Source organism: Ochotona curzoniae, unplaced genomic scaffold (genome assembly GCF_017591425.1).
Source record: "Ochotona curzoniae isolate NIBS_2020 unplaced genomic scaffold, NIBS_Ocur_1.0 scaffold_1037, whole genome shotgun sequence".
Lineage (NCBI taxonomy): Eukaryota > Metazoa > Chordata > Mammalia > Lagomorpha > Ochotonidae > Ochotona > Ochotona curzoniae.
The window spans coordinates 4,592,280-4,609,005 of record NW_024467083.1 but is presented as its reverse complement, the minus strand read 5'-3'; the positions used below and the strand labels follow the sequence as shown (position 1 = coordinate 4,609,005).

Below are 16,726 nucleotides of genomic sequence, written 5' to 3'. Positions count from 1 at the left end.
ATACACATAAAAATTGCCATCTAACACATTTGTTAAGTATGCCTTTGAATAAGAGTAACATTTACACTTTTAACTATCATTACCACACATCTCTGGCACTTTTTTACTCTGTGTTACATGCTTTCATGTTTTACTTAATCCTCACAAAACTTACAACTTTACCTTTTACAGGCAAAACTAAAGTTTTTTGAGAGGTTTAACTGACTTCCTAAGATTATACAGCTTAAAAATAATAAATCAGGTATATGAACTTAGGTCTGATTTCATGGCCTAAGCTTCTTCCATAGCATATTACTGTTAATATCAGAAAAAGAAAACACAAAGTTGTGGAGATATGCTTATTTAATCTAGCCTTGGATCTCATGATAGTTGATCAACTATTTTCTCTTCCATCTCTGACTTCAGTTAAAGAACACTCCATACTGTTTCTAAATGGGTCTGCTTTATTGGTGAACTTAAATATTGTCTTTGATTTCTAATCTAGGAGAGCAAAAGTAAAAAAAGCTGAGAGTAAATCAATTAGTTTGCTGAAGTATCACTAATAGGCTTAGCATAAAATTGCTGTGGCTTTGGAAAGAATAAGTTAACAATTTACATTGCTCTATCCTTTTATAAATAAATTCTTTTTGCTTGTTAAAAGTGTCATTTTTACTAGTGTTAAGTATGTTCTGTTTTCTTCATAATTTATGCAGCTCTGGAGATAGTTCTGCAAGTTTAATGTTAAAAAATTATAAACATGTTCATCTTACTTTCAGTAAGCATAAATAGATGATTATTAGTCTTGTCTTTAGCAAAGTAAAACTGAAAAATCTGAAACTGTGAATAACTTCTGCCAGAAAACCATGAATACACACTTACACACACAATACACCTGATAGTAGGTCTTCAAGAAAGTCACTTGAAAATGTATATTATGAAAATACTATGCATGGGTTTTAAGACAATTTTTACACCAAAATAAACTTATAATTCTGTCTTCCAGAAACTTTTTACTATTCCCATGTATATTTCCCTTGGAATGTCTATATTATATGTTAACCAATACAAGCATCAGGTTATAATCCCCCACTGTGGTGCGAGTTTCCAAATACATTTCCATAGATGTTAAAATCTGCTTCAGAAAGCATTCACTTCATACACTGAGCAACAGAGCTGGCTGTTCAGGAAGAGGTTATAAGATCTGTTCTGTAGAGGTGTTTGGCTTCCGCACCTCTGAGATTACACTGTTTATTGCCAAGAAGCCACGTGTGAAAATCCCCTACTCTGGGCCACATGATGGCGCTTTTAGCTCTGTCAGCATTAACCATTCACCCCAACCTGATTTTCAAAATCATAACTTGGTTTCCAGCATCTGTCCTTCCCATTTACATTTTAGCTTATAATTCAAGAGATTTCCCTTCTTCAAAGCATACATTTACTCAGACAGGATTTGTAAATACACGTCTATCTTAATTAGCATACTGCTTCACAGTGTCAAAACTATATGTGGTCTGTTTCTTGCCACTACGTGGGTAAAACTTTTCCAACTTACAACATAAGAAGCATCACCTTATATCAAGACCCAGACACTTCTAAGTCAATGTTTTTATCTCTAACAGGGCATCAGGAGCCATTGCCTAAACAGCTGCTGCTCTCCCTGACACTGGCTAGATTCCCCACATGTATTCATATCTTAAAAATATTCACTCTACAAAGCCCTTGATTTCAAAGTCTTAATATAAGTACTGAGGAAGAATTCATGTATTTGTCTAAATCTTTTCTAAGTCTGTTTTAAAAATTTATATCAATGAGAAAGTGAGCTTATTTTGGTATAATGCAGTATCTTACAAATTTTAAGAGACCACTACTAGGTTTCAGTGTTTAGAATCCAATAAATAAATTTAAACTACTTTCCAAAACAATCAAAGATCAAACAGAATCAAATTCAATAACCTATTTCCTAACAGTATGGAAGACCACAGTGTCCCTAAGGATGTCAACTTGCAAACTGTTCAGGGAAATAAATCATTGGCTTTTCCTCATAATTTAAAAACCTTGGTATAATCTTTATCAGTCATCATCTTTAAAATTTAGAGTTCAAATTAACCAGTCCCCTTAACTCTGAACTTCTACGATATATTCTTTCTAAGTATAGGTTTCTTCTATGTAAGTTGATAATTTTAATTTTTACCATTTTTACAAATAGGATACCTTATTCAGAAAATTTTCATGACAGCAGCAGTGACTAAAGACCCAATTAGGGACTGGAACCACAGCTCAACAGCCTAAATCTCTACTTTGAAGTACTGGCATTCCATAAGGGTGCTGGATCCAGTCCCAATTGCTCCACTTCCCACTCAGCTCCAGGCTTGTGGCCTGGGAAAGCAGCGGAGAATGGTCCAAGTCCCAGGGACCCTGCACTTACGTGGAAGCCCAGAAGTCCCTGGCTTTGGACTGTTTTAGCTCTGGCCATTGTGGCCACTTTGGGAGTGAACCAGAAAATGGAAGATCTTTCTCTGTTTCTCCTCTATCTTTGTCTTTCCAATGAAAAGAAATAAATTTTTAAAAAGACCAAATTAACTTAGAACTACACTACACTTGATCTTAGCCAAAAGGCCGAGAAGCAATTAACTTAGAACTACAAAACAACACAACTAAAGGGAACTAAGGTTAATGTAACCTTCTACTTGTAAAAGGGAAGACACTGAGTTCTAGTGTAGATAAGTTACTCTTTCATAGTAAAACAGAAAATTGTGCCAGAGCCAATAAAACAATGCTTGTCAAGCTGCACAACTGGACCGTCAGGGAGTTCCTACCAGAGTTTTAAACTACAAAGTAGAAATACCCATCAAGTTTCATAAACTTCCATATGTGCATGTATAAGAACATAATGCATCTGTAAGAACATGATATGGAATCTACTAGTGGTCAGAATGTCTGGAGTGGGGTGTGCATTTGATGCAGTGGTGAGATGTCACTCGGGCTGCGCAGACCTGGCAGCAGAATGCCTACGTTCATGCTGCCTTCTCCGCTTGGGAGGCATCTTTCCCCTAACGTGCCCCCGGTGAGCTGGGGGGACCTGCCTCAGTTACCTAGCTCAGCTATGGGAACTCTGATGAACTCCAGGCTCCCAGCTGCTTCTGGCACAGCCCTGCCTGGTGTTGGGGGAATGAAGTACCAGATGTCAGATCTCTGAAATAAGTTACTTTTAAAAGTCTGGAAGTCACCAAATATATAATTCCTTGAGATTTCAAAATTTACTCCTATTTTAAAGTCATGATTTATCAAAATTACTATGATGTAATGATGTAATCAGGACTCAGTGTGAGCTGATGAAAATATATCTGCACTAACATTATGATGTAGCAGGCAGCCTGTAATGCTGGCATTCCATATGGATGCTGATTCATATCCTGGCTTCTTTACTTTCAATCCAGCTCCCTGTTACTGGCCTAGGAAATGCAGCAGAAGACAGGCCAAGTCCGTGGGTCCCTGCTACTCACTTGGGAGACCTAGAAGCTCCTGGCTCCTCTCTTCTGCCTGGCTCAACCCTGACCATCGTGGCTATGTGGGGAGTGACCCATAGGATGGAAGTCTGATCTATCACTACTTTCCAATGAATCAATAACATTTTAAAAAAAAGTCATTTTCCCTGTTATTAGTTTTTACTCTTGTAACTCATACCATATCTGAAAGATTTCAAATATCACATTTCTATAGAGCTTATATGTGTAATAACTAGACAAGCATTTTAAACACCAAGATTTATATCCTTAGCACACACTGTAAAAAAAAAAAAAAAATCAGTCTCTTAAAAAAAAACAGTGACCTCTAGTGGATTCAGCAAATAACACTGGTATCATTTCTTTCAAGAATTTAGAAATCAGGGATTCTCCAGACACAAAATACACTGAAAGAGTTTAAAATCATCACAATTAATGACTATGGTGTGACTGTATATAGAGACACATATTTATAGAGTACTTAGTGGCTTTTTAAAATCAAGTTAAGATGTTCTGTGTTCCTTACTAGAGTGCCTGCTCTGGTTCTTGACTTTAGCCTCCTGCTAACACAGTGATGGCTCAAGTGACAGGGTTCCTGCCCTCAAAGTGAGTTCTCACCCAGCTGTAGGAAGTCAATCCACGGATGGAAGCTCTCTCTCAACAGATAGGAATTACTTCATTCTCTCCCCCTCAAGTAAACAAAGGTAAAACTGAAAGATTCTGGACTCACAATGGGCCACTAAGAAATATACTTAGTGTCTCCCCCGTCCCTTTTTGATGCATTAGCAGAAAGCTGAATTAGAAGTGAAGCAGTCAGGACTTGAGCCAGCACTGATAATGAATGCAGGCATTGTGTATCCCCTGGTAATTCTGAGTTTAGGGGCTGGCACAATGGCTCAACTGGTTAATCCTCCACATCCAAGCGCTGGGATCCCATACGGGTGCTGGTTTGAGTCCTGGCTGCTGCTTTTCCCAATCAGCTCCCTGCTTATGGCCTACACAAGCAGAAGATGGTCCAAACCCTTAAGACCCTGCACCCGCATGTGAGACCCAGAAGAAACTGGGTCAGCTCAGCTCCGGCCATTGTGGACATTTGAGGAATCAATCAGCAGATGGAAGATCTTTCTGTCTCTGCTTCTCTCTGTATGTCTTTCAAATAATAAAATTCATTTAAAAATTCTTCTAAGTTAAATGAAGTTGGATTAAATCTAAGATCTTTCCAACTACTTATGATTCTTCTTTATGTTGTCCACCAATACCAGACTGAGTTCTGTTCAAAAACACTTGATGGCTTTTTACAATCCCCTCTTATCTGTGGGGGCATATATTCCAAGTCCCCCATACTGTCTGAAACTGTGGACATCATGAAATCTGTGTACTACATTTTTTCCTATGCTGTTAGTAAGCAACTCTTAGGAAGGCAGGATACTGCATGGATAGAAAAGAATGATTCATCTCCAGGGCAGGTAGTGCAAGATTTCATTACAGTACTCAGATGCAATTTTTCTTTTCCTTTAAGATTTATTCATTTTTATTTGAAAGGCAGATTTTATAGAGAGAAGAGACAAAGATCTTTTGTCCACTTGTTCACTCCCCAAGTGGCCACAATGGCAGCACCTTAGTCAATCTGAAGCCAGGAGTCTCTTCCAGGTCTCCCACATGGGTGCAGGGTCCCAAGGCTTTGAGCAGTCCTCTGCTGCTTTCCCAGGCCACGAGCAGGGAGCTGGAAGGGAAATGGAGCAGCCAGGACATGAACCAGCACCCATATGGGATCCTGGTGCTTGCAAGGCAAGAATTTAGCCACTGAGCCATCACACCGGGTACTCAGTATGCAATTTAGAATTTATGATTTCTGCAGTTTTCTATTTAATATTTTCAGGGTAACTGAAAACATGGAGAGTGAAACTTTATTTAAAAGGAGACTATTACATACTCATAATAATGCTCTTTTTATTAAATATTAATTATATGGGGCATTATATCTCATTAAACTTTTGTTATAGTTTAGTTATTGGAATAATCATTTATTTTTGCTATGTTTCATATCATGTTATTTCATCTTTAATAAGAAATCTTCTCAAATTCAGTATCCAGTAAAAAATCCCAGTGGCATATCACCTGAGTCATAACCCTAAACTTTGCCAACAAACACGACTTTTTAATTGGCTTTCTTAAATTCATGAAATATTATATTGATTTAATCAAGATTAAATGAACCAGTAACATGAACTTTTTAACCTAATTAAGCAGACTCCTAGCAATAAAGTGTGTTCAGCTGGATCTCAAGACCTGGTATCTTCTAAAAACATGTAACATTTTATTCCATGATCATTATGTTAACAGTATTCACAGATACAACTGGCAGAGCATGAAGCTGAAATGATAGTTCCTGCTTAGTGATTAAAATGATAATAGCCAACAAGTAATATTTTTATGTATGAATCTTATGATTTTCAAAAGCAAAATCTATAATAATCATGCTTAAAATGGCAACATTCTACAGAAAACTAAACCTATCCTTCAGCCAATCTCAAAATCAGAAATTGTTCGAATATTTCAACTAACTATACAAATAATGATTTAAATTACCTGTCTTCTTCTCGAACCCATATTGGAGTTTTAGGAATTTGTGCTTCAAAAAACTTGGATGCTTTGTAACAAAAATTACTGCAAAAAGACTGAAAAGAGCATTTTAAAACTAGTTTTATCATGACATGCTAACAATACACAGAAGTGTAAAAAACATAAATGTGCAGTTTCAAAGAACACTATGAAAACCCATGAATATTACAGCTCTAAGATAAGAGAGAAGGCCTTTGAAGGCCTCTGTGTGTTACTTCTCAACTCCATCACCCTCCACAATTCCCAGAGGAAACTACTATCAGAAACGTGGGGTTAAACATTTCCTTTAGTTTTCCCACTTACATCATATCCCAATAAAATATATCATCCCATTTTGCCTTTTAAAAAATGTTATCTGAAATCAGTTATATACCTTTATCTCTTCTGCTTTCCAAAATTACATTTTTTAAGGTTCATTCTGTAGTTTATTCACTTTGTAATGATTATTATTTTTAATGTATATGACATTTCATTGTGCTGGTACATTATATTTTATTTACCGTCTTAATCATATTGTAACTGTCTAGCTCAGAGGCAAGAAGTGCCTAAAATTGAATTTTTTTCATATAAAATGAGTCAATTCTCATTTTTCCATTTGGATAACTGGTTGAGCCAGTATCATGTACTAAAAAAATCCATGCTTTCTTTACTGATCTACAACACACTCAGTGCTTTGCATCAAGTGTCCACAGACTTGGTACAGCTGTTACTGGCTCTCTATTCCTTCTATTCCATGATTGATTCACTTAATTTGTACACTTTCAAGTTTTAAATGTGAAAGTCTTAACTGTCTTAATTAAAATGTAAAGAATTTTTAAGTACCGTGACTGAAATATTTACAAGTACATAGAAACTTTTTACATAATTATTTTCTAATGATCAACATTTTACAGCTCTTCCAGAATTCTATTTAATATACTGAAATATTAACTGTTACCTTGAAAACAGCCTATAAACTTACCTTTCTTTCAGTAATATCATATACTTTATTGGTTTTGGTAGAAATTTTGTATTTCTGCTTTGGTACCTAAGAAAAAGTAAGATACAGCTTACAAAAGAATGTAAGTAATAAATATAAATGTTAAAAGATTAACTCACATTCAGCTGATCTGTGTCATTTGTTTATGATCTCATTTCCTGATTTTTCTACAAGTACTTTGCTAATAAAAATAAATTATAAAGGCATATATTTTATAAAATTGGTTACTTACAATTCCCAATTTCTTCTGACATAAGGGGTAACCACAAAGTTTGATAATAGAACGCTCATCCACGATATCACTGTAGTGAGCAGGTGTTATAAATTTCCCCTATAATGAAACAAGAAGGGTGTTTCTCTCCAGATCATTGGAAAAGTCCACTTATCATCTCTAAGATTCATTGATCTCCTCTGAAAACACGAGGAAAATAGTTCTGATCTCAAATACTTCAGGTCAGAATTAGAGAAAATACAAGCCTCTCAAGGAAGTGTTTCACTCTTGACAGTGAGCACTCAAATAATGCTCTTAATGAAACAAAAAGCAGATTATGCATCTTCACAGATATCTTATGAAGTAGTTCTGAGAGAACTAGAGATACGGTGATAGCAAAGATGACTGATGACAGTATCTTATTTTTAAGAAAGTTCTAGTGAAGTGATTATTAGACACTGGGAAGGGCTTAGGAAGAACAAAGGCAGAGGATAAAAAGTCGCATAAAGGATACTAGCACAGAGAGACAGAGGTAAGTTCTAGTGTTCCACAGCACAGAGAGGCAACACAGAACACAACCATGCGTTATTTATCAAGAACTGGAGCGAGGAGCTGGTAGGCTCCAAACAAGCAGGAAGGACAGGGAGGTATGGATGCTGACTGCCTGATTTCATAGTGTATGCTGGATGCATGTGTGGAAATATTGCACTGTGCCCTTAAATTGTACAATTCTACTAGTCAAAAATCCTCAAACATAACTGCCCCCAAACTAAATAATATAAGGCAATAAAATATAATTTAACCTATCTTTTGAAAGCACCATCTGAAAATGTCATCACTCTTGTGTGTAAGTTTTAATGCAAAACCTTTCTATTCCTGAAAAAACCTCACAGAATGATGGGAAGTGGTGATAAGCTAACACTAAATATTTTCCTTTGATATCTTCATGCTCATATCATTTTTTTTCATAACTTTGACAAATTTCTGAATAGGCTATTTCCATTTTCATAGAAACTAAAATATTCTTTATTAAAAGTGACTTCTTTTTCAAACAAACCATTTCTGATTTGTCTTTTTAATGTTTTACTGCATGAAGATTCCGACGTAGCTACCTATATCAATTTAAATTGTCTTGTTCCTATTTCTTTTAGAAGAAATTCCAGAATATGATAAGAATTATTTCTGCATGGAAACTCTGGGCTCTTTCTCTAAGGAATTATAATGACACAAGACATTTCCATTCAGAAGATTAATACAATAAAGTTACATAAAAAAACCAAATCCAGACTGCAAGTTTCTTATTTTGTGTCTACTCACTGAATAATCCAGATTTCTGAAAATACCAAAATGGAGCTACATTAGGAAAAATATTTTGTTTCTTAATATAACAGCAGAATATCAGAAAACTGATTTTGCAACACCAAGCACAAAGTAAGGAAAATCAAGTAGCATTAACAGATTAAAACTGTAACTGAAGGGTAAGATAGTAAGGAAAATCAGGTGGAAGTAGCAGATTTAAAAAAAAAAAAAAGAAAAATTGTGGAGGGGTAAGATAAACTTGTCATTTATTTTTAACTGACATATAATAATTACAAATAATTATGGAGTATATGTTTCAATACATTGCAGAATAAGCACATCAGGATAGAATATATCCAATCTCACATACTTAATGTTTCTTTGCAAATGAGGACATTCAAAATCTACTTTTTGTAATTTTGAAGCATGCATTTTTACCTATAATCACACTGCTTTGTACCTGTTATTTTTCACTAGTGCATTTGAAGGTTATTATACAATGAATGCATGATACTTGATTATTTAAAAACGTATGAGTTATGTTGCTTGTTACATGCAAGTAACAACTGAGCAGTTTCAAAGATTTCAATAATGCAAAGATGTTTCATGTTGCACTGATTTAAAGATGTCACATCAGAAAACTAACAATTTATCAACTTGACACATACACATTCCTTCAGGAATTCTTCTGTAATATTCTCTTCTAAAAGCTGTTCAACAATACGTAGAGCTTTTCTCTCAAACTCAATCTTCTTCCTCACAGCTGCTTCTAGTTCTGCTTTCCTAAAATTGTAATGAGAAAAATAATCTACATAAGAGCTTTATTATGTTCAATATTCCATGTTTTAAATCCAACACTCACGTAGGCCACTCTTGCACCACTTAACTTTATATTTTTTAATGCTGTGTTAATTCAACACTTTTAAAAAACAAAACAGCTTTTTGTTACTCCGTACTAACAGCAGTCTGCTACCAGGGTTATTTCCATGATCAGGACACAAGCATGCAGTTAGTGACTTCCACTGTAAAGACAACAGGGTGATTTTTTTTTTTACATATTCTGAAGGAGCTTGTAATCTATCACTCCCACAGGCACCTAAAAAGGGAAGTTTCTTTCCTACGGTAATCAGCCATAAATCCAGATTAGAACGGAAAAAAGGTCTTCTGTTTTTCTTATAAGCAAAAATTTGTGTCAATTCTCAAAGTTAGCTGATGTCTGTTGACAAAACAGAGTCATATTTGGAAAGAAGTGCTTACTTGCTCTTGATATGAATGTATGATTTGGGGCAAGCATTTGATCTGGCAGTTGAGCTCTCAGCTGAGATGACTTGGGCCCTGTATTGGAGTGTCCAGGTTTGATACTCACCTCTGGCTCCTGACCCCAGCTTCCTGTTAACACAGGCCCCAAGAGGCATCAGGACACCTTAAGCAACTGAGTTGTGCCACTCGTGGGCAGACCCAGACCGTGTTCCCAGCTCCTGGCTTCTGTTCTGGCCCAGCTGAAAATGTAGCCACTGTGGAGACTGGTGAGTAAACCAATGGATGGGAGCTTTCTGTGTCTGTCAGATAAATTAAAAAACAAAACAAAAAGCTTCCAAGAAGAGTTTGTTCTTGTCACTCACTAATGGGACTTGGTAAGCCTTTGCTGCTTCTCACATTACAGATCATAAAAGTACAGACTACATGATCAAATAGTAGTCCCACAGATGGTGGTTTCTTCATCCTAGCCGAACATTAGAATAATCTAAGCAGACCTTAAACAAGATAGTTTGTTTAGTTTCCACTGAAAACAAAATCAGAACTCTGAGGTCAGGGCCTGGTTTTGGCATTTTCTTAAAAATACCTAGATAATCTTAGTATGCAGCAGGGTTGAGGATGCTATAGGTCAAAGACATCAACCATCTTGGTGACAAACTTGCTCCTCTCCTGTCTGTTGGAATTACCTTTGCCAGCTTCCTGGGCCTTGACTTACCTCTCACATACACACCTAGAATGTAGCTACTTTCCTTCCTACTTATTATTGCTCATTACCAAGCCTATAGACTCTAATTCCGTGCCTGGAGAAACATGTTTCACAAAAACAACTTGAAGGACTGATAGTTTTGTCAACAATAAAATTCATCTAATAGGGACCTCAAAAAAAACAGTTTGCAACAACCAATCTGCCACCATTTTATACACACTAGTTTTTATATCAAAGAATAAGAGACATCAACACAGATGGGGTTGGCATTATGGTATAGTAAGTTAAGCCTCTACCTGTGATGTCAGCACCCCTTTTGGGAATCGGCTGGAGTTCCAGCTGCTCCACTTCCAAACCAGCTCCCTGCTAAGGGACACTGGAAAGCAGGAGATGGCCCAAGTATCTGGAAAACTGCTACTCCTGCCAAACATCTGGATGGAGTTCCAGGTTCTTGGCTTCCTCCTGGCCCAGCCCTGCAGCCACTGGGGAGTGAACCAGCAGATAGAAGATGTCTCTCTCTCCCTCTAACGAAAAAGACCAGTAGACAACCTATCTTATGGAAATGCTGACTCATCAACCCCTTCCACCTGTGGTACTAGCCATATTCCTCTTAAATTACAGACACCTCCCATGCACATCCCTCCTCAATGATGCCCTCTGTTCCAGAACACAACGGAGAATGTGTATGCTGAAAGAGTTCACAAACATTCTAGTTTCAGGACTCCTTGATACCTTTAAAATTAGAACCTTTATTTACATATGTGGCCTTATATTTCTATATTTACATTAGGACTGAAATTAATATTGTTAGTATCTTCAATTGAAAAATTCTGTGAAAGGAGTAGAACTACTCCATATTTTAGCAAATCTAGTCAATATCTGCCTTAATAGTATTTAGCTGGATAAATACTATTCAGTTCAGATAAATTAATACAGTGGGTAACTTCTCTCAACAATTATTTGGTTACTCCAACAGATGTTGTAATAGTACCAGCACTATGAGTAACCTGCTCAAAATACATTTCTGCTTACCTATCTTGCTCAAACTGTGGGAAATGTGACCTCCAAAGTACTGTGTCAGCTCAGAACTGAGAACTGTTGCAAATGAGCATCATAATCAGTATTTTCTAAAGACAAGTCACTATCGTGCTTTTCCACAGAAAAATATTCTCCAAAACAGACTTCAAACCCATCTAGTTTTCCCACTCATAGATGACTACCAAAACTCAAGTTTTAACACTTTGAGAACTTAAATCAACCTCCTCAGCATCTTACCTCTGTCTGAAGTGGTCCTTAGCTGAAGGTTTCTCCTCTCTACACTTTGTATGGTTCACACGCATTTAGCCTTCATGGCTCAGCTTTATTATTATTTCCTCAGAAAAGTCTTCCCCTGGATACTTACAGCCAACTTCCTTACTATCACCAGCTAAACTAGATTTCTGTTATTAGTGCCTCCTCATAACACGATAGTCTAATTTTATCACTTGGCTAATTACTTGTGCTAGTTTAATTGGCATGCCTCTGATTCACTAGACAAGAACTATCTATTATTTTCAACATCATAGCCTCAGGGCCTAATGAGAATCTGAAATATCTTACACAGGTATGGATACAGAATAAGTAAAATTAAGGCTAATGCAAATGTGAGATTATTGAATCTTCAGAGAGTGATAAATCATTATATAATTTTATTTTTAAAGATTTATTTCTTTTCATTTAAAAGGCAGACTTTCTACAGAGAAAGGACAGAAACAGATCTTTTATTCATTGATTCAAGCCCCAATTAGCTGCAATGGACAGAATTGAGCCAATCCAAAGCTAAAGGCAGAAGAATCTGGGTTTCCCAAATAGGTACTGGGGCCTGAAGACCCAAGTCATCCTCCACTGCCTTCCCAGGCCATAAGTGGGGAGCTGGATAGGAAGTGGAGCAGCTGACACTAAATCTGGTGCCCACATGGAATGCTGGTACTTGTAGGTGTTGGAATAGTCTGTTATGCCACCAACCCAGCTCCAAATATATATACTTCTAAAACCCCTTCATTGATTACTTCCATTCCAGAAAACTCGACATAATACCCCACTCAAAAAAAAAAAAAAAACCAAAAATCCAAAAAATAAACCTACCTGAAAAGCAAAGAGGCCAATAAACAGAGAGAGCTCCCATCTAATGGTTCATCCCGAAAATGCCTGCAAAGGCTAGGGTTGGAGTAGGCCTGAAGCCAGAAGTTGAAATTTCAACCCAGGTTTCCCACATAGTTGGTAGGAACCTATCTGAAGACATCACTGCTGCTTCCAGGCTCTTAACTGGCAGGAAGCTGAAATTCAAAGCCAGAGCCAATAGACGCCAGCACACTGGCACAGGGGTCTGGGGACCCATGTGTGAGTGTGCACAGGCCCCCAGCAGGTGGACAGGTTCCCAGGCCGTACTGCCTGAAGACCAGCTTGGGGACCTGCATAATCGTGGGCATGGAGGCTGTGGATTGCTCAGGAAAGGGAATATGGGGATATATGGGAGGGAGGATTGCTGAGGGAGAATGGTATAGGTGAGGAATGACTTCTAGGGGATTTTCACCAACCATACCACTATGCTGGCAGGTAAATGAGGACATTAAGACCAGGTTGTTTGGAGGAAAACTGGAGGATCTTTTGGGGTCAGACTAATGCACCCACTCATGTAGGAGACCTGAGTTGAGCTTGTTGGTATTGACCATCACCTACCTCTGCACACAAAAGTTAAGACTGGGGGGCGGGGGGCTGCCTGGCAGGGGTAGACCACAGTACCTTGCAGTGAACATCGAGGCAGGGGGTGGGCTACATTAAGCTGGGCCATGACACTAAACAGCACAGGAGATCTGGGTCTGGGGTTAGATTCTATGAGGGATATGTGAGCTCACCCCTGTGGGAATGCAATACCAGCTGATTTGCTCAAGGCTTGGGGGTGGTGACAGGCTAAACTAGGAATGACCACGGAACTCACTGACACTCATGGGAACTGGGGTTAGGAAGAGGCCAGGGTAGTCCTGGCTACAATGCCTACAGATGTACCTAAGAATTAAGTGTGGGGTGGGCTGGGCTGGGCTGCAACATCCACCAACACACACAAGCCAAGACTGGGGAATGGACTATGCCAGGATAGCGGCCTAGTACCTGCTGACATACATGAGATCCAGGTCTGAGTGGGTCTGGTGAGGGACACACAAGGCAGCACCCTCCAGCTTGGAGCTGTGACTGGGGGCAGGCTGAGTAGAACCAGACTGCAACACCTGTTGGTGAATGGCAGGGTGATGAGACAAGCCAGACTGGGCTGTAGCAGTTACCAGCACATGCAACACCATGGCTGGATGCAGGGGTTGCAGGGGCTTTTCTGCTGGGCCACTGCTCCCATTGGTGAGACTAAGAGCTGCAACTAGGAGTAGACCAGGGTGGTAGGGCTGCAGCAACTGCCAGCCTGCCTGTGAGCTGGGTCTGATGGAGGGCCAGGCTAGGCCAGGCTCCTGTATCTGTTGACAGACACAAGGACCAGGATAAGTGCTGACTGGCTGGGCTTGCAATAGCATCCACTGGCAAGTGCCAGGACAAGGTGCAAGCCCTGTCAGACTAGATCCCCTGGAAAGTGCAAGATCCTGGACTGGGAGGTGGGCCTCTTAGGGCCTAGCTGGGCTGCAGCTCCCAATAGTATACATGAGAACCAGGGCTGGGAATGGACCAGGCTGGACAAAGTGGCAGCACCTGCTGACAATGTGAGGACCGGGTCATGCAGTAGGGTGGGATGGGCTGAGCTAAACTGTAATATACATAGATATATATATAAGAGCCCAATTGGGATGTGACATGGACTGTCTAGTCTGCTGTATATAATGACATGCGCAGGAACTGGGGCTGGGGGCAATTGGGAGACATCCCAACTGGACTACAATTCCCACTGGTATGCACTTGAGCCAGGTCTGTGGCACACCGGGTTAGACTGGGCCACAGAACCCACATAGGTTTGCATAGGATGTGGGGCTGGGGATACAACTGACCAGGCAAGTACAATTACCAGCGTGTGCATAGTCAGAGGTGGGTGATGGACAGAACAGAACCCTGTGCTAGCTGGCACATGCAGGATTCAGGTCTGGGGTTACCCCAGGTGAGGTTTCTTGAGGGAATGCACCCCTGGACTCAAATGCACTCCCTGGCCACAGGGAGAACCAAAGGATTTGTGCTCTGCCTTTGAAATGCAGGTGTCTGGACTGGGCCTCTTCAATTAATGACGCCTATGCAGCGGACGGCATGCTCAGGTGCACAAGGGTGACATGACGGTCAGCTCATTCAGGCCTGCAGAGGATGCTGAGTGCCATGCAAGAGGATGAAAAACAGAACAGGTTGGGCAGTTCTGAGCTTTGGGGGCAAATGTCTGGGTGAGTGGATGTACTGCAGTGGACTCAATTAGCCAATGGTCCTTAGAAGGATTTTCTCAACCTTGGAACAATGAAACCAACAGTGTCTCAGAACTATCAATACCACTCACGCAATACCCTCAGAACGTTCTTCTCCACATCTGAGTTTCTGAGATGACATCAAGTGGATAACCCCCCCTCCATCCTTGGGTGCTAATGTAGTTTGGCAGCTGGGAATTGCCTCCTCCTCCATTCCTCAACCCCAGGTCCCCCAATAGAAGAAAAAAAAATTAGAAGCATTTGTCCCACCCATCTTTTGCCATACCTTGACCCTCCCACCCTGTTCAATGGTCTTCATGGGCCTGCATTCTTGTCAACTATGTGACCATCAAAAATTAAATTAAATAAAAAAAAAAAGCTGGAGCCAGGGATTAAATGCAGGATATGGACATCTCAACTACTAGGTCAAACACCCACCCTTTGAAGAAGTCAAAAATGATACAGGATAGCTTTCTGATGAAAGTCTGCACTTCATGTAACAACAACAAAAAGGTTTCTAGGGCCCAGAGCAGTGGCGCAGTGCTTAAGGTCCTCACCTTGCACGCCCGGAATCCCATATGGGCGCCGGTTCTACCCCGGCAGCCCCGCTTCCCTTCCAGCTCCCTGCCTGTGGCCCGGGAAAGCAGTCCAGGACGGCCCAAAGTTTTGGGACCCTGCACCCGCGTGGGAGACCCGGAAGAGGCTCCTGGCTTTGGATCGGCATAGTATCAGCGTTGCGCTCACTTGGGGAGTGAATCATCGGATGGAAGATCTTCCTCTCTGTCTCTCCTCTCTGTATATCTGCCTTTCCAATAAAAAAAAATAAAAATAAATCTTTAAAAAAAAAAAAGGTTTCTAAGCCTGTCAAAGAGAAACTTGGGCAGACTCTCATTCTCTGACTTATAAACAAACAAAAAAATATCCCTAAAAGGGTAGAAAAGGTGTGTCTGGCTAAATCTGGAAAGCTGTTTATACAGACACTTATGCCTTTATTAGCAGTCTAAGTCAGTTGGTTTTCCTTTATTTATTTAATTCAGCTGAAAGGTATAAAGGGTTTGCGCATTCACTGTCTACGCCTCAAATGCTTGGGTCAAACAGCCAGGTGTGTGGACCAGGTGAGAGCCAGGCACCAGAATCGTTAGCTGGGACTTCCAAGTGTGTGGCCGGGACCAACGATTATCACCTGCAGTCTCCCAAGGATGCATTAGGAAGTTGGCCCTGCAAACAGGGCCAGGAATCCAGGTATGCTGCTACCGGACGTGACTCACACCAGCGGCATCCATGCCCACCCCGCTATATGGGTTCTTAGAGCCTGGCAGAGAGGGACAAAACGGTGTATGTAGAAACTTGTCTAATAAGATTGCCTCCCAAACAGGTGCCCATGGCTTTAAAGATTGCTTTAATGAATACAAGAATGCAATCTGTCCAGGCAGTTGTCTTACCTTTTAGAAACATCTTCTGATTTCAAGGCTTTCTTCTGTTTAGTACCTACAATTTAAAATATGTGTGTGTGTATATATATAGATAGATAGATAGATAGATATGTTAACTCAAACATATTAGCTACAGAGGATTCCTACTCAAATAACAAACTACAGCCCATGCACCCCCCCAAAGTTCATTTCCAACTCTGTGTAAATCAAAATGAAACTGGAAGGTTTCCACTGTTTTTTTTTTTTTATTTATTAATTCACCACTCTAGTTTTTCTTTTATCTCTTTCGGGGTTGAATCGGCTCACGCGTCGCAGTGGC

At 39.6% G+C, this 16,726-nt stretch overlaps 1 protein-coding gene and 1 pseudogene across 1 annotated transcript in view; both read right to left on the bottom strand.

Annotated features, from left to right (window-relative positions):
- The window catches only part of RPAP2 (RNA polymerase II associated protein 2), a 77,148-nt gene that overhangs the window by 59,951 nt on the left and 471 nt on the right, over positions 1-16,726 (bottom strand). Inside the window, exons 2-6 of the mRNA XM_040998338.1 lie at positions 16,417-16,462; positions 9,262-9,376; positions 7,316-7,414; positions 7,066-7,131; positions 6,072-6,160 (exon numbers count right to left, since the gene is read on the bottom strand). Coding sequence (XP_040854272.1) covers positions 6,072-6,160; positions 7,066-7,131; positions 7,316-7,414; positions 9,262-9,376; positions 16,417-16,462 — 415 coding nt within the window. The remainder of the gene's footprint in view (positions 1-6,071; positions 6,161-7,065; positions 7,132-7,315; positions 7,415-9,261; positions 9,377-16,416; positions 16,463-16,726) is intronic.
- Positions 2,464-2,607, bottom strand: LOC121168940 (annotated as a pseudogene).